The sequence below is a fragment of the Balaenoptera ricei genome, chromosome 3 (assembly GCF_028023285.1).
Source record: "Balaenoptera ricei isolate mBalRic1 chromosome 3, mBalRic1.hap2, whole genome shotgun sequence".
NCBI lineage: Eukaryota > Metazoa > Chordata > Mammalia > Artiodactyla > Balaenopteridae > Balaenoptera > Balaenoptera ricei.
The window spans coordinates 63,306,602-63,325,980 of record NC_082641.1 but is presented as its reverse complement, the minus strand read 5'-3'; the positions used below and the strand labels follow the sequence as shown (position 1 = coordinate 63,325,980).

The 19,379-nt window shown below is 35.1% G+C and overlaps 1 protein-coding gene across 2 annotated transcripts in view; it reads left to right on the top strand.

The window, feature by feature from the left end:
- HOMER1 (homer scaffold protein 1) overlaps nt 1–18,554 on the top strand; it is a 126,836-nt gene extending 108,282 nt beyond the window's left edge. The window contains exon 9 of one of the 2 annotated variants that reach the window (XM_059916635.1): nt 14,986–18,554. In XM_059916635.1, the coding sequence (XP_059772618.1) occupies nt 14,986–15,174 (189 nt within the window). In that variant the 3' untranslated portion in view covers nt 15,175–18,554. Of the gene's footprint in view, nt 1–13,852; nt 13,940–14,985 lie in introns of those variants that run through there. The other variant, XM_059916636.1, reaches the window with a different exon arrangement.
- Nucleotides 18,555–19,379: the final 825 nt, after the last annotated feature.

Here is a 19,379-nt window from a genome sequence, read left to right as displayed (position 1 = left end):
CATATACGTATCCACTCTTTTTTAGATTATTTTCCCATATAGGTCATGACAGAGTACTGAGTAGAGTTCCCTGTGCTATACAGTAGGCTCTTATTATCTATTTTATATAGAGTAGTGTGTATATGTCAATCCCAGCCTCCCAATTTATTGCTCCCCTTTCCCCTTTGGTAACCATAAGTTTGTTTTCCACATCTGTGACTCTATTTCTGTTTTGTAAATAAGTTCATTTGTACCATTTTTTTAGATTCCACATATAAGCGATATCATATGATATTTGTCTTTCTCTGTCTGACTTCACTCAGTATGACAATCTCTTCAATGTGTTTTTTCTAAGAGTAGGACAGTCTCTTAGAGAACCATCAAAATCAAGAAATTATCTAAAGACTTTATTCAAATTCCCATAATTGTCCTAATAATCCTCTTTATAACAAAATTTTTTAAATTGTTTTTCTGGTCCAGGATTCATTCCAGGATCACAAGTTGCATCTAGTTGTCATGTCTATTTATTTTGTTGTTTAAGTTGTCCCAGATTTGGCAAGTGGGAACCTTTTTAATCATGCTTCTGTGTCCTTTGGATGTGACCCTATCATTTTTTAAAGAACTTCATGTTTTAGCTCAACTAGATATTCCTAGTTGTATTTATCAGCTCCAGCCTTGAAATTAGCTATTTCTTCAAAGAAAAATTTTTTTTAGCGAAGTTTGGCATTTAGAAACCAAGTTCTGGGCACAAGATATACCTTTTGCTATTGAGATGTCATTGTTTCTAGGCTCTATTAATGATCAGAGCTAGAAGTACACACATAGCACATTATGTCCATTACAATAGCTATATTGAAAAAAACAAACCTGAAATCATACTCATACCTCCCACTGCAGTCCAGTACTATGGAGTTCATTTTAGCCTTCCCCATTTTCCTGTTAGTAACTCCTTTCCCCAATATTGTTATAAAGCAGAAACTAACACACCATTGTGAAGCAATTATACTCCAATAAAGATGTTAAATAAATAAATAAATAAATAAATAAGTAAATAAGACACAAAAAAAGAAACCACAATATGTTTATTTGCTTGCTTAGTCCTTGAAAGCACAGAAAGTAGTTTCTAATTGATACCACTGCCAAAACAACAACGACAACAAAACTCTACTAACTAGAGATCAGTATTCTTCTTGTCCTTAGCCTGTGTTCAAAAGTTAGGTTAGTTCTTCCACTCCCCCTTTTCAATTGGTTAGTTATTCATTTGAAACACACTTATGTTCATTTGTATCTTATTATATTCCATTTTAGTTTCTTCTTCCCCATCCTTCTTTATTTCATATTTGTGTGCATTTACAGAGCGTATGAAACATTAGCATGGTTCTAAAAATCAGAACTATTCAGGAAGATATCTTCAGGGACACGTCATCCTGTCCAATCCAGTCTACCCCCATTCTTGCCCCCCATTCCCAGCTGCCCCCTGTGGTAATGGTAACATACTCTAGATTACTCTTCCGCACTTTGCTTTTTTTTAATCTAAGGTATGTCCTGGAAATCACTCTATGTCCTGTCAGTTCATAGAGACCTTGTTCAGTCTTTTTTTTGGCTGTATAGTACTTCATTTGCATGTGTGATAGTTTTTTCAATCACACTCCTTTATATGGGTATTTAGGTTGTTTCCAGTATTTTGCAGCAGTACTACAATGAGTAATCTTGCACATAGGTGTTTTGTTATTGTTGGAGGTGTATCTACAGGGTGAACTCTTAGAAGTGAGATTTCTAAGTGAGAAGATCATGTAGTCAAATTCCTCTCCATGATGGGTTGTGCCAGTTTTCCCTTGTATCATCAGTGTGAGAGAGTGCCTGTTTCTCCACAGCCTCACCAACAAAATGTGTTCTCGTGCTTTTTTAACTTGTGACAATGTATGATAGGTGAGAAATGATAGTTTTAATTTGTGTATCCCATATTATGAGTGAGATTAAACATCTTTCATAAGCTTAAAGGCCATTTTGGTATCTTTTTGTACCTATGTAGATTGTGTATTCTTGTTTTTGCCCTTTTTTGGTCCTTCTTCCACAAAATTTCAAGAGTTCTTTATATATCTGCAATTATATGTTACAAATATTTTCTCTCAGTTTGTCAATGTTTTTTCACTTTGCATAAGATGGTGATGTTGTTTTATGTAGTAGTCAAATATATCATTCTTTTCTTTCATTGCTCTAGCTGTCAATCATAGTTAGCTCTTTTCCAAACTCAAATCACTTAGGAATCCATCCATATTTCCCTTTAGTACTTCTGTGGTTTCATTTTTTACATTTAGATCTCTGAGTCATTTGGGGTTTGTCCTTCTGTGTGTGGTGTGAGATATGGATCTAACTTTATCTTTTTCCAAATGTCTATCTAGTTATCACTACCATTTATTTAAAACTTTATCCTTTTTTCCAGAGATTTGAGATATTCAATTTACATGTGTGTTTTGGTGTATATCTGGACTTCCTATTCTATTCTACTAGTCACGCTTATCTATTCCTAGTACCACACTGCTTTAATTGTAGAGGCTTTACAGTATGTTTTAATATCTGATAAGGCCAATCAGTCCTCATAGGCTTTCTTTTTCATTGTTTTTTAATATATTCTTACATGTTTATTTTTCCATACAAATTTTAGTATTAACGTTAGAACCAATTTTAGTATCAATGAAAAGTTTAACTCTATAAAAAATTTCATGGGGATTGCTTAAAATTTATAATGCTAGTTTAGCAGAAGTGTGGTTTCCATCCTATCCAAGAATAAGGGATGTCTTCTTATTTGTTCACATCTACTTTTGTGTTTTTCGGGAGCATTTTAGGATTTTCATGCTGTGAATTTGGCATGTTTCTTGTTTATTTGTAAATATTTAATATTCTTTTTTCCTATTGAAAATGGAGTTTTCTCTACCATCGTATCTTTTAATTGATTATTGTTTATATATTGGGTTGGCCAAAAAGTTCATTCGGGTTTTTCCGTAAGATGTTACGGAAAACTGGAATGAGCTTTTTGGCCATCCCAATATACGAAAGCTGTTGAATTCTGTTTGCTAATTTTATATCCCTCTACCTTACTAAATTATTTCATTGTTTGAACTAGTTTTGTCATTTATTCCATTTATTCTCTAAGATTTCCTAGGTATACTAACATATGATCTGCAAATAGAAATAATTTTAATTCTTTTCTTCCAGTTCTTATGCCTCTGTTGATTTTTCCTGTTGAAGTACACCTGTTAAAAATACAGGTACAGAGGCGTAGTCAAGGTGGCCTACCAGAAGGACGCGGAATTCGCGTCTCCTCACAACTAGGGCACCTACCAGGCACCAGTGGGGGACCACGGACACCTAAGGGGACAGGAGGAACCCCCAGCAGCCGGCTTACAGGATCTTGGTTCCCAGGCCAGAGGTCGGGCCCAAGCTCCTGTGGTGGGAGCTCCAAGTCCAAACTGCTGAACTAACAGAGAACCTCAGACCCCGCGGAATATCAGTTGGAGTGAGGCCTCCTGGAGGTCCACATCTCAGCACCAAGACCCGGCTGTATCCAACTGACTGCAAACTCCAATGCTGGACATCTCAGGCCAAACAACCAGTAAGACAAGAATACAGCACCACCCATCAAAAAAAGAAACAAAAATGAAACGACAAAAAAAAATGTTACAGACGAAGGAGCAAGGTAAAAAACTACAAGACCAAATAAATGAAGACAAAATAGGCAACCTCCCTGAAAAAGAATTCAGAGTAATGATAGTAAAGATGATCCAGAATCTCGGAAACAGTATGGAAAAAATACAAGAAACATTTAACAAGGATCTAGAAGAACTAAAGAGCAAAGAAACAGTAATGAACAACACAACTACTGAAATTAAAAATACTCTGGAAACAATCAATAACAATAACTAGGCAGAAGAACGGATAAGTGAGCTAGAAGATAAAATGGTGGAAATAACTGCCAGGGAGCAGAATAAAGAAAAAAGAATGAAAAGAATTGAGGACAGTCTCAGAGACCACTGGGACAACATTAAACACACCAACATTCGAATTATAGGGGTCCCAGAAGAAGAAGAGAAAAAGAAACGGTCTGGGAAAATATTTGAAGAGATTATAGTCGAAAACATCCCTAACATGGGAAAGGAAATAGCCACCCAAGTCCAGGAAGCACAGAAAGTACCATGCAGCATAAACCCAAAGACAAACACACCGAGACATATTAATCAAACTATCAAAAATTAAATACAAAGAAAAAATGTTAAAAGCAGCAAGGGAAAAACAACAAATAACATACAAGGGAATCCCCATAAGGTTAACAGCTGATCTTTCAGCAGAAACTCTGCAAGCCAGAAGGGAGTGGCAGGACATATTTAAAGTGATGAAAGGGAAAAACCTACAACCAAGATTACTCTACCCAGCAAGGATCTCATTCAGTTTCGACGGAGAAATTAAAACCTTTACAGATAAGCAAAAGCTAAGACAATTCAGCACCACCAAACCAGCCTTACAACAAATGCTAAAGGAACTTCTCTAGGCAGGAAACACAAGAGAAGGAAAAGACCTCCAATAACAAACTCAAAAAATTAAGAAAATGGTCATAGGAACATACATATTGATAACTACCTTAAGCATGAATGGATTAAATGCTCCAACCAAAAGACACAGGCTTGCTAAATGGATACAAAAACAAGACCCATACATATGCTGTCAAGAGACCCACTTCAGACCTAGGGACACATACAGACTGAAAGTGAGGGGCTGGAAAAAGATATTCCATGCAAATGGAAATCAGAAGAAAGCTGAAGTAGCAATTCTCATATCAGACAAAATAGACTTTAAAATAAAGACTATTACAAGAGACAAAGAAGGACACTACATAATGATCAAGAGATCAATCCAAGAAGAAGGTATAACAGTTGTAAATATTTATGCACTCAACATAGGAGCACCTCAATACATAAGGCAAATGCTAACAGCCATAAAAGGGGAAATCAACAGTAACACAATCATAGTAGGGGACTTTAACACCCCACTTTCACCAATGGACAGATCATTCAAAATGAAAATAAATAAGGAAACACAAGCTTTAAATGACACATTAAACAAGATGGACTTAATTGATATTTATAGTACATCCCATCCCAAAACAACAGAATACACTTTCCTCTCAAGTGCTCATGGAACATTCTCCAGGATAGATCGTATCTTGGGTCAGAAATCAAGCCGTGGTAAACTGAAGAAAGTTGAAATCGTGTCAAGTATCTTTTCCGACCAAAATGCTATGAGACTAGATATCAATGAGAGGAAAACATCTGTAAAAAATACAAACACATAGAGGCTAAACAATACACTACTTAATAACCAAGAGATGACTGAGGAAATCAAAAAATTCGTAGAAAGAAATGACAATGAAAACACGATGACCCAAAACCTATGGGATGCAGCAAAAGCAGTTATAAGAGGGAAGTTTATAGCAATACAATCCTACCTCAATAAACAAGAAACATCTCAAATAAACAAGCTAACCTTACACCTAAAGCAATTAGAGAAAGAACAAAAAAACCCCAGAGTTAGGAGAAGGAAAGAAATCATAAAGATCAGATCAGAAACAAATGAAAAAGAAATGAAGGAAATGATAGCAAAGATCAATAAAACTAAAAGCTGTTTCTTTGAGAAGATAAACAAAATTGATAAACCATTAGCCAGACTGATCAAGAAAAAAAGGGAGAAGACTCAAATCAATAGAATTAGAAATGAAAAAGGAGAAGTAACAACTGACACTGCAGAAATAGAAAGGATCATGAGAGATTACTACAAGCAACTCTATGCCAATAAAATGGACAACCTGGAAGAAATGGACACATTCTTAGAAAAGCACAGTCTTACGAGACTGAACCAGGAAGAAATAGAAAATATAAACAGACCAATCACAAGCACTGAAATTGAAACTGTCATTAAAAATCTTCCAACAAACAAAAGCCCAGGACCTGATGGCTTCACAGGCAAATTCTATCAAACGTTTTGAGAAGGGCTAACACTTATCCTTCTCAAACTCTTCCAAAATATACCAGAGGGAGGAACACTCCCAAACTCATTCTACGAGGCCACTATCACCCTGATACCAAAACCAGAAAAAGATGTCACAAAGAAAGGAAACTACAGGCCAGTATCACTGATGAACATAGATGCAGAAATCCTCAACAAAATACTAGCAAACAGAATCCAACAGTATATTAACAGGATCATACACCACGATCAAGTGGGTTATCCCAGGAATGCAAGGATTCTTCAATATATGCAAATCAATCAATGTGATACACCATATTAACAAATTGAAGGATAAAAACCATATGATCATCTCAATAGATGCAGGAAAAGCTTTTGACAAAATTCAACACCCATTTATGATAAAAACTCTCCAAAAAGTAGGCATAGAGGGAACCTACCTCAACATAATAAAGGCTATATATGACAAACCCACAGCCAACATTGTTCTTAGTGGTGAAAAACTGAAAGCATTTACACTAAGTTCAGGAACAAGACAACATTGTCGACACTCACCACTATTATTCAACATAGTTTTGGAATTATCAGCCACAGCAATCAGAGAAGGAAAAGAAATAAAAGGAATCCAATTCGGAAAAGAAGTAAAACTGTCACTGTTTGCAGATGACATGATACTATACATAGAGAATCCTAAAGATGCTACTAGAAAACTACTAGAGCTAATCAATGAATTTGGTAAAGTAGCAGGATACAAGATTAATGCACAGAAATCTCTTGCATTCCTATACACTATTGATGAAAAATCTGAAAGAGAAATTAAGGAAACACTCCCATTTACCATTGCAACAAAGAGAATAAAATACCTAGGAATAAACCTACCTAAGGAGACAAAAGACCTGTATGCAGAAAACTTATTATAAGACACTGATGAAGGAAATTAAAGATGATACAAACAGGTGGAGAGATATAGTATGTTCTTGGATTGGAAGAATCAGCATTGTGAACATTGTGAAAATGACTATACTACCCAAAGCAATCTACAGATTCAATGCAATTCCTATCAAGCTCCCACTGGCATTTTTCACAGAACTAGAACAAAAAATTTCACAATTTGTATGGAAACACAAAAGACCCCAAATAGCCAAAGCAATCTTGAGAAAGAAAAATGGAGCTGGAGGAATGAGGCTCCCTGACTTCAGACTATACTACAAAGCTACAGTAATCAAGACAGTATGGTACTGGCACAGAAACAGAAATATAGATCAATGGAACAGGATAGAAAGCCCAGAGATAAACCCACGCACATATGGTCACCTTATCTTTGATAAAGGAGGCAAGAATATACAGTGGAGAAATGACAGCCTCTTCAATAAGTGGTGCTGGGCAAACTGGACAGCTACATGTAAAAGAATGAAATTAGAACACTCCCTAACACCATACACAAAAATAAACTCAGAATGGATTAAAGACCTAAATGTAAGGCCAGACACCATCAAACTCTTAGAGGAAAACATAGGCAGAACACTCTATGACATAAATCACAGCAAGATCCTTTTTGACCCAGCTCCTAGAGAAATGGAAATAAAAACAAAAATAAACAAATGGGATCTAATGAAACTTAAAAGCTTTTGCACAGCAAAGGAAACCATAAACAAGACAAAAAGACAACCCTCAGAATGGGAGAAAATATTTGTAAATGAAGCAACTGACAAAGGATTAATCTCTAAAATTTACAAGCAGCTCATGCAGCTCAATATTAAAAAAACAACCAACCCAATCCAAAAATGGGAAGAAGACCTAAATAGACATTTCTCCAAAGAAGATATACAGATTGCCAACAGACACATGAAAGAATGCTCAACATCATTAATCATTAGAGAAATGCAAATCAAAACTACAATGAGATATCATCTCACACTGGTCAAAATGGCCATCATCAAAAAATCTACAAACAATAAATGCTGGAGAGGGTGTGGAGAAAAGGGAACGCTCTTGCACTGTTGGTGGGAATGTAAATTGATACAGCCACTATGGAGAACAGTATGGAGGTTCCTTATAAAACTAAAAATAGAACTACCATATGACCCAGCAATCCCACTACTGGGCATATACCCTGAGAAAACCATAATTCCAAAAGAGTCATGTACCAAAATGTTTATTGCAGCTCTATTTACAATAGCCAGGACATGGAAGCAACCAAAGTGTCCATCAACAGATGAATGGATAAAGAAGATGTGGCACATATCTACAATGGACTATTACTCAGCCATAAAAAGGAACGAAACTGAGTTATTTGTAGTGAGGTGGATGGACCTAGAGACTGTCATACAGAGTGAAGTAAGTCAGAAAGAGAAAAACAAATACCCTATGCTAACACATATATATGGAATCAAAAAAAAAAAAAAAGAAAAGGTCATGAAGAACCTAGGGGCAAGATGGGAATAAAGACGCAGACCTGCTAGAGAATGGACTTGAGGATACGGGGAGGGGGAAGGGTAAGCTGGGACAAAGTGAGAGAGTGGCATGGACATATATACACTACCAAACGTAAAATAGATAGCTAGTGGGAAGCAGCCGCATAACACAGGGAGATCAGCTCGGTGCTTTGTGACCACCTAGAGGGGTGGGATAGGGAGGGAGGGAGATGCAAGAGGGAAGAGATTTGGGGACATATGTATATGTATAACTGATTCACCTTGTTATAAAGCAGAAACTAACACACCATTGTAAAGCAATTATACTCCAATAAAGATGTTTAAAAAAAAAAAACCTAAATGTAAGGCCAGACACTATAAAACTCTTAGAGGAAAACATAGGCAGAACACTCTATGATGTAAATCACATCAAGATCCTTTTTGACCCACCTCCTAGAGAAATGGAAATAAAAACAAACATAAAAAATGGGACCTAATGAAACTTAAAAGCTTTTGCACAGCAAAGGAAACCATAAACAAGACAAAAAGACAACCCTCAGAATGGGAGAAAATATTTGCAAATGAAGCAACTGACTAAGGATTAATCTCCAGAATATACAAGCAGCTCATGAAGCTCAATATCAGAAAAGCAAACAACCCAATCCAAAAATGGGCAGAAGACCTAAATAAGCATTTCTCCAAAGAAGATACACAGATTGCCTACAAACACATGAAAAGATGCTCAACATCACTAATCATTAGAGAAATGAAAATCAAAACTACAATGAGGTATCACCTCACACCAGTCAGAACAGTCATCATCAAAAAATCTACAAACAATAAATGCCGGAGAGGGTGTGGAGAATATAGGGAACCCTCTTGCACTGTTGGTGGGAATGTAAATTGATACAGCTGCTATGGAGAACAGTATGGCGGTTCCTTAAAAAACTAAAAATAGAACTACAGTACGACCCAGCAATCCCACTACTGGGCAGATACCCTGAGAAAACCATAATTCAAAAAGAGTCACGTGGGCTTCCCTGGTGGTGCAGTGGTTGAGAATCTGCCTGCCAATGCAGGGGACATGGGTTCGAGCCCTGGTCTGGGAAGATCCCAAATGCCACGGAGCAACTAGGCCCTTGAGCCACAATTACTGAGCCTGCGCGTCTGGAGCCTGTGCTCCACAACAAGAGAGGCCGCGACAGTGAGAGGCCCGTGCACCGCGATGAAGAGTGGCCCCCGCTTGCCGCAACTGGAGAAAGCCCTTGCACAGAAAGGAAGACCCAACACAGCCAAAAATAAATAAATAAAGAATTAAAAAAAAAAAAAAGGTCATGTACCACAATGTTCATTGCAGCTCTATTTACAATAGCCAGGACATGGAAACAACCTAAGTATCCACCGACAGATGAATGGATAAAGAAGATATGGCACATATATAGAATGGAATATTACTCAGCCATAAAAAGAATCAAAATTGAGTTATTTGTAGTGAGGTGGAGGGACCTAGAGTCTGTCATACAGAGTGAAGTAAATCAGAAAGAGAAAAACAAATACCGTATGCTAACATATATATATGGAATCTAAAAAGAAATGGTTCTGATGAACCTAGGGGCAGGACAGGAATAAAGACACAGACATAGAGAATGGACTTGAGTACACCAGGAGGGGGAAGGGTAAGCTGGGACGAAGTGAGAGAGTGACATGGACATATATATACTACCAAATGTAAAACAGATAGCTAGTGGGAAGCAGCTGCATAGCACAGGGAGATCAGCTCGGTGCTTTGCAACCACCTAGAGGGGTGGGATAAGGAGGGTGGGAGGGAGATGCAAGAGGGAGGGGATATGGGGATATACGTATGCATATAGCTGATTCACTTTGTTTTACAGCAGAAACTAACACAACAGTGTGAAGCAATTATACTTCAATAAAGATGTTAAAAAAAAAAAGATCTCACGCACTGAGGAGTAAACAAACAAAAAATACAGGTACAGTGTTAAACCGTAGTGGAGGTGACAGACTTATCTTGTTCCTCATCTTTGTGGAAATGCCTCTAATATTTTTCCATTAATTGAAATGCTGGCTTTACCACTAAAATATACGTATCTTACCATATTGTGAGAGTGGCTTATTCCTATTTTCTTGAGTGTTTTTACCACGAATGAGTGAATTTTGTTAATAGCTTTTTTAGTATCTATCGAGATAATCATAGTTTTTCTCTCCAGATCCATTAATATGGTTTATTTTATTAATGGATTTTCTAAAAGTGAACCATGTTGCATTCCTAGAATAAATACCACTTAGCTGTGGTGTATCATTTTATTAATGTGGTACCAGATTTTTGTTCCCTATTATTTACAGTTTTTACGTGATATTCATTTGTAATGTTGGTCTGTAACTTTCTTCCTTTTTCAGGTGGGGGCTGATTTATAAGATTTAGGTATCAAGGCTATACTAGCTTCATAAGATAATTTGGAAGATTTTGTTTATTTTCTATGCTCTGGAATAATTTATGTCATATTGGAACTGTCTAGTCTTTGAAAGTTTAATAGAACTTCCCCTTGAAACCATCTGGGCCTGTTGCTTTTTATGGAGTAATTCCTTGATTACTCTCTATTTCTTCTGCAGATATTGGGCTGTTTAAGCTTTACTCTGGGTTTTCAAATATTCGGTGGGAACTCTTATAATTTCTTATTTTATATAGTTGTTTTTTTTCCTTTTCTTTCTTAAGTAATGGTATGTCTATTTTAAGTTTTTTGCAAAAGGAGATTTTGACTTATTAATCAGTGTTACTCTTTTTCTGTCCTCTACCTAATGAATTTTTACTTTTATCTTTATTTCTGCCTTATGCTTTGTTTTGGTTTACTTTTTTATTCTTTTTCTAGCATTTTGAGAAGGGAATTTAATTCCTTTATTTTCATTTTTATTTATTTGTGTTTAAGGCTATAGATTTTCCTCTGGTCATTGCTTTAATGTGTCCCATAGATTCTGACAGTGTTTCCATTATCATTATTTCTTGAAATTCTGTAATTTTGGTTTTATTTCCCTTTCACACTAGAAGTGTTTAAAAGAACATGTTTTAATTTGCTCTTGGAAGGGCCTTTTAGTTTTATGATTTAGTTACTTATTTCTAGTTTTACTGCATTGTGATCACAAGGGTTTGTTTATGTAATTTCTCCTTTGCATAATTTACCAATTTTTTGTGTAATCTAGCATATGATCAATTTTGTGAATGCTCTTTATTGATTTTGTAGTTTAAGCCTTCTATATCCTTACCTTTTTTGTTGTTGTTCCTCTTGATCTGTCCTCTATTGAGAGTGGAATATTAAAAGCTCTTATCAGTGTATTTTTTTCTATGTCTCCTTACAGCTCCTGTAGTTTCTACTTTATAAAGGTGGCTACTGTGTTTCTTGGTACATAAACATAATTGTTATATCTTCATTGTGTGTTGTCACTTTTAGCATTAAAGGTGTCTTTCTTCGCCACTTTTTCTACCAGTATTACAACCCCTGCCTGGTATACCTTTGCCCATATCATAATTTTTGGACTTTCTAAATGAATTTCCCAGTGGAAGGACCATTTATTTTATGATTAGCTGTCCCCAAAGTCCCTTTCTCTTCTTTTTACTCTCAGAAGTATGCCTTTCCAAGGTTGCTTTCTCGAGTGTCCTGTACACTGTGAATTCGCTTCTTGTAGGCTGCTCTGGTCTACCAGGACTTTTTGTTTTCCACCAGTATTTTGGCACTTTCAGTGGTCTTTCTCTTTCTTTGGATTATTAGAGTTCAGTCTTAGGCCTTTCATTCTCCTCTTCCTTCTTCTGTACATTTCCCCACAGCCCTGCCTTGCCCTCTGTGAAGAGAGTAAGAACTTGAGAAATATCTTTGCTAGAAACTGGTGCTTATATCTCCTAATTATAGGTAACTTGAAGTTTGTATTGTTCTCTTTCTTCTAGTTGAAGTTGTGGAATTCGTGTCATTTTATTTGTTCTTATTATTGGTTTACACAGTTTGGAAAGATGGTTGAAAGATTTCAATGTACACAGTGATTTCCTTAGTTACACAGACGTCTGTTCTGTTGACTTCTTTGTTACCAGTATCTTCCTTCTAGAATGCATGCTCCATCAAAACAGGGCCCGTCTTTGTTTATCTTCTACTTTATCTTCAGTGCCTAGTATGTAGAAGACAGTAATAATTGTTGAAGAACTTCTTCTTTTACCCATTTTTCTGTTGAATTACTAATACTTGTTTTGATGATTTATGTCATGTTATATATGAAGGTTAATAATCTAATAGAACAATAATATATCTTACTTTTAAGAGTTTAAGGTGTGAATCAGATATCAATAAAGACAATTTTTTGTAGCTTTTATTTAGATTAAATGATGCAAGATTTAAATTTATAACCTGACCTGGTCCCATTGATGGTGGTAATAATTGTTTACATTTTTTTAATCACTGTAGTGTTATAGACTCCATATCTAACAAATACAGAGCATTTGTATTTATATACTTTTAGTTACTGCCTTTTAAAGCACTCAAAAGGGATTTAGCAAATTCTGGCCTTAGTGCTTTATCTTGGTGCCCCTGGCACATGCTCACATATCGGTAAAGGAGAAGGGGAAATACTAGCACAAAAATGATAATAAGCAGAAGAATGAGTTGGGAGGAAGAATAAAAGTCAAGAAGAAGGGATGGAAAATATAGACAGAAGGCAGAAAACTGGGACATGCCACCAATCAGGTTGCTTCATACTGATCCTGGGTTGTCTGTTCTTCCTCTGGGATCTTATTCTCTGCCTCAGAATAGACCAGCACCAACAGCATTGTACTGGATCCCTTTTGTTACGGGCCTAGTGAAATTCCTCCATCAGAGAAATGGCTTAGAGCACGAGACTCCTGGAGAGAACAGCTCAATTTTAATAGCTGAGGGAATTTGGTGTTTTGCTTGCTTCCACTGAAAATGGTTGGATGTTTCATTGATTGGCAAGGAGAACAAGGAAGCCTTTCATTTTTAAGGACGGCTTTAGAGGGCAAACTGGGCGGTGCCTGGTGAAGTGGGTGTTTTCTAGTGAATGACATTTGGTCTATTTTTACAGTTGGAAACATTCTACAGTACTCTTAAGCTTATTGTTTAAGCAGGCAAGAGAGCATGCTGTGCAATCATGAGTGGAATTTTTACATTTGATCCCAGGGTCTGTTTTCTCCCCCATAGTTTAGAGCCTCCATGAACTTGGCTTCTGAATTTATAAATATTTTATTGGTTTCAGAATCTGCTCTCAGTTTACTTATCTTCACCTTGTAGATTATTCAAAGGAAAAAGATTAGAAACATACCTGGTTAACATCTAACAGTAAATACTTTAAGATTAGATTGGAATTCCCTAAATTCTTTCTTTATAAGTCATTATAACTGCTTTCTTCCTTTTTTTGTATTTTCCCAGGCTCTTCGACTCATCTGTGGTGTCCTTTTGCTTGAGCTTTGCTCTTAAACATGTGAATATTTCTTTGTGTTGAGAATGCTAAATCAATGGTTACTTTCTTATATGTATTCAAGTCAATTTTCCAATTATTTTTCTCAAAAGTTTAATTTTGCTGATATTATAGGACAAATACATTTTGGAAAGAAGTGCTCATAATGCCAACAACCAGAACTGTTTCCTATTTTCTGTGTGTACTTTAATTCCCATTGTTTGTCCTCATGCATACAAATTTTTGCCTTGTTGCAGTGTGCTGCTTCATGTTCTGTTATTTTCATTTAACATTTACCAGATTGCCTTTCAATAGTTTTTTTTAAAAAATCTACTGTCCTTCAGATATAATATATAGTAACTTCTAAATAATTTTTAAGTATGCCAGATTTTATTCTGTTTAAAAAGTTAAAAATGTTTTTGTTGTCATGAACTTTTACTTCCCTTTTGTCATTTTTTTCTTTCCTTAATCTGAAGTATATTGGAATTGTTAGTTGTATAATTCTCTTATATGTACAGTTATTATATATCTTCACTACAGTTTTTAGCAGGTGAGCTACATTCTCTACCATATGCATTCATTTGATATTGAGGCGAAACAAAGAATAATTAACATATTCGGAGGATCCTAAAACCTTATTTGAGTCATTTTTCTTCTCTAAGTCTTTCTCCAAAATTTCCAATAAGGAGAAAAAATTAATTTCTCTCTTTTTCTCTGCCTGCTTTCATCTGAGATTGCTAACAATTGTGCCAGAGGAAAAGGACATGGGCAGAAATAGAAAAGAGATGCAGATAATCCACAAAATGGGTCTTCATCCGATCTCAGTATTTGAAGTGCCTAGACTAGTGTTGCCTGGCACAAAGCAAGCAGTCGGGAAATTTGTGTTGGGGGGACAGATGTATTCATGAACAAGCCAATCAATACAACCACATGGATTTCTCAGATGGCAAAATCTAAAAACCTCCTTAAATTGCATTGAGACTCAGAAAGTCATCCTAATTATCAAGCTGCATTAACTACCACAATATTAGTCATAACAAAAGTTATATTGTTTGTTAAGTCTTAAACTGACACACATATATATATCACACTTCTGTTTCTAAAGGAAGTAGAAATTCGGAACAAAGACCTGGAAGGACAACTGTCTGACTTGGAGCAACGTCTGGAGAAAAGTCAGAATGAACAAGAAGCTTTTCGCAATAACCTGAAGACACTGTTAGAAATTCTTGATGGAAAAATCTTTGAACTAACAGAATTACGAGATAACTTGGCCAAGCTACTAGAACGCAGCTAAGGAAAGTTAAATTTCAGTGCCAATTGATTAAAAAATATACTGTCTCTCTTCATAGGACTGTTTGGGCTCTGCATCAAGATTGCACAAAAAATTTGAATATCCCTTGTCCAGGAGGAGGATCTTTTGAAAATTGGAATTGTATATTTCAGTGTAAATTTTAGAGTTCAGCTTGTAGCTAGTTGGGGAAAAAGAGATGAAAAACTTGAACTACAGATTACCTCCATGTATATTATTGGCCATAGTTAACTAGAAAGTTATAAACAGACACTTAATGCAATCTTTTTTTCTGATATTAGCCAATGGGAGAATTAACAAATGTCTGGGTCACATCCCCTTTTTGTGTTCAACACAGTGAAGGTTATCTGCTTTTTAAATTAATTTATTTATGATATCTAAAGCTGTGTTTTGTGCAAAAACTTAGTGATGAAAGCCCTGTCTTTTGTTGTAATCTGAATAATTTCTCAGGATATTTTTGCACTGCTGGCAGCAGTGCCATTACCAATTAATTCTTGCCAGGAGTGAGAGTGAGCTGCATCTTTAATTGAAACATACTTACTATAACTGGGTGTATAGAGTTCTTCCCTTTTTTTATACTGGAAGATATTTCACTCTGGTGACCACTCTGGTACACTCTGGTGTTCTCTAATCTTGTCTGCTGTATAGTTTACTTTTCCATATTGATTCCATGTATTTATGAGAAGATATTGTCTCCCATTTTATTACACATTTTAAAGCCAACTAATGAAGGCAGCTGAGTCCCTCCAAAATCTTTCTTTTTAAATTTCTAATAAATTTGACACACAGTACTGAAATACAGCAGCCCGTCCCTGGCGGTCTGGTCTAGCAATGTTAAGTATATTTACAGAATATGCAGTTACATTTATTTATATATTTTGCAAGAAATCTTTTCTGAATGATTAATGCATTTCAATTTACAAATAATAATGGTTGTTGGGAAACTGTTTATTATAGATCATTTTAAGGTGTATAGCTATTTTAAAGGCGATCCATTTCCATCAAGCAGCCAATCAGAGGACTATTGGGATTGGAGCCGTGTACTCTGTCTGGGTCTTCACATCAACCACGTCTCTAGTCAATCCTCACAAGGCAATATTCTAAACTGTTAACTAGGCATTTCAAAACAGGAATTCAATTCAGCGGGCTGTTCTCAGTGAACAGGATTTAATGTTGTTTTGAGGTAATTTTAAAGGACTTTTAGCAAACATGCATTTCTTTATATATTTCTTTTAAGAAACTGTTTTAAAAGTAAGTCAAGTGCTGTCTAGTCTGCTTTGGAGTAGGAACTGCATCAGAGTCCATATATTCTTGCTGTCCAATGCTTGTGATGTTGAGGAGGGTTCTTATTTAAAGTGTATGCTTGAGTATCTGACTCCATGGAGTTTACAAATGCACTGACTTTTTGTCTGTACCCCAAAACAGTTGAATTGTTAAGTACAGAATTAAGATGGTTAATCAATCTGTAACCATTTTTTCACTCACAAACAGCTAATCAACGCTAGACAATTTTGTTTTATATATGTATGTGTATGTATGTAAATACATACATATTAATTTATATTAGAGTGAAAAATAAATGGTTTGTTTCTAAAGTTAGTTTCTAAAGTGAGTTTTCAGGTGTCTCTGAAAAGTTTATATCAGACACTTAATCATCTTGTATTATATGTGCTATAATATCATGTAAGTTACCTCCATCTATTTTAGGGTATTTTCCTCACCTGTTTATAATAGGGAGGATAATTTAGGTACACAAGCTCAGAGCTATTTCTCTGATAAATCAGGTAATAAAATTTATTTGATTGATGGAATTTTGAAGTAGATGTGATTTTATCCATCAGTTTCTGAGTAACAGAGCACCAGATTTTAATTTGAATAGGGGATTTAACACTAGGGATCAGGAAATTTGTTTATGAAGAGTTAAAAATTCAAAAAAAAAAAAAAAAAGGGTAAGCTGTTGAAATGGTAAGTGAATTATTTTAATGATGTAATAAGATATTTTTAAATTTTGACATAGTTGTCATTTAATGGGAAAATAACTCACCAAAATGTCTCCACTTGAATTGTATTGATATATGAGACATCTGTAATTCAATATATACATATACTCATATGTATATACAGAAAATTATTTTTAATATTTTCCTATGGACATGAAATCTAAAATTGGAAATTTTGTGAGTTTTTTCCTTTCCAATAGAGTCTAATTTTTTCTTTTTTTAGTGATTAAACAATTTCTTGAGGGCTGCACCTTTAAATTCCCAGATTGTCATTAGACGTGTACAGTATATGGGATAAGGTGGACACAAGTGCACATATAAATAAAATTTTCTTATTAAGACTATTTTAAACATTCATTTACAGTAGGAGAGTATCTAGAAATCATCATCTACAAGTCATAATTAGGTTGTGTGCCTACTGTAGTTTTCTTCATTTCTGTATTATATAAATAAAAGTTTGCATATTAAAATTTGATTTTTCCCAGAGACAAGTATTATATAATGTATATTTAGATCAAACTGTGGTAATATATTTATCAGAAAATAATGTTGGGGACTATAGCCTGAACATGTGGACTTGAAGTGACACAGAAAAGGAGAGCAGAGATTGATCCCATTTGTGTGTAAGTTATTATATGATAACTATGAATTCTTGTACAAAAAAAAATTGAAAAAAAGAAAAACAAAAATACAGTTTTTATTTTGAAATACATTTGTTGTTCTCTGGAGAATGTATCTTTTTTTCCTTCAGTCTTTTACAGATACTTTTTAAAAAGCATTTAAGTGATGGCAGCATTTACTTAAATCTTACAGGTGCTACTGGATTTTGCATTAGTGTGTTATGTTGTGAAATCCTAACTTTGACATAAAAGGTTTTATAAGTATTTCCCTGCCTGGAAAATTAGTTTTTGTTTCTCCTCTCTCTCTCTTTCTCTCTGTCTTTTTTTTCTCCCCCTTTCTTTCTGCAGATTAAAAAAAGTTCATGAAGTTGCATCCCTCTTGTCCCTAATAGAAGAACTCCAGCACCACCATAGATTTAAAGTTTTGCTGTCATTGAACTGTTGGGAAGCAGTTAGAGGGAAAACTTACACCTTTTTTTCAAGTGGAACTAAAAGAGACACTCAGTTAAACCACCACCACCTTTTAAAACTCATTTCTTTGCCTTGTTAAAATTAAATGTATTCTTTCACATGTGTGCTCCGGCCTCCCATGTTTTTACTTAACTCTGGAGTATGCAGCTCAGCTGCTGTCTCCTTGCAGACCTGATTTTCTGTCAGCTCTGGAATGTGAGGCAGGCCGTTTGGGAAAATGTGTTTGGTGGCAGTGGTTTCTTGTTTTGTTTTTTAAAGAAATCCTTTTGTTTATTTGATATCAAATGATTTTAACATCCTGATATTCAGTGCTTAAAGCCATGAAATAGTCTTCATTGAACTTTTTTCTTCTGGATATTTAACATTGTTCCTTTATCATTCATGAAGTCAATTAATTTATATAAATCTTAAAGAGGAAAACTTTCAGGTAAGAAGTAGTTGAGAATGACACATTTTTAAAAAATTTCTCAAGTAGGATACTATGCTATAATAAGTATTTGTTGAGAAGATAATTTTCATGTGAGAAAATATTGTAAAAATTACTAGAAAAGGATCATTTTATAATGGAAACAGATGTATCATTCACCTTACTCTAAATTGTGAAAGTGTATTTTTAACTAATATTCATGTTAAATTGGACCTTAAATTTTTATGGCAGTTTTTCTCTATGGGAAACCAATATATAGGTGTCACACAAATAAGCATAGCTAATGAATTAAAAGAAATGAATGTTTTTCTCTTTTTGTTTATATATTGATATTACCTAGTAAAGTAGCTACAAGTTGCTAACAATTTTATCCAAGGAAAAAATCAGCACTACACTGCCAAGTGATTTCTGCTTAGTATATTAGATAAAAAAGAATTGAGTTATTTTTACCAAAAACAGGTGACCCAGGGAGAGAAATTGCATCTAGAATAGGGGACAGGCCATAAGCTCCCAACAGATTTCTAGTCAATTCGTTGATCTCTTTAAATACGCTTTTTATCTTGTAGATTAAAGGACACGTTCCAAAGGCTACCAGAAGTGTATGTGGGTAAGGAGAGGATATTTTTTGTGAAAACAAAGCCAGCAAAAAGAGTAGGAGCATGATGACTTCAG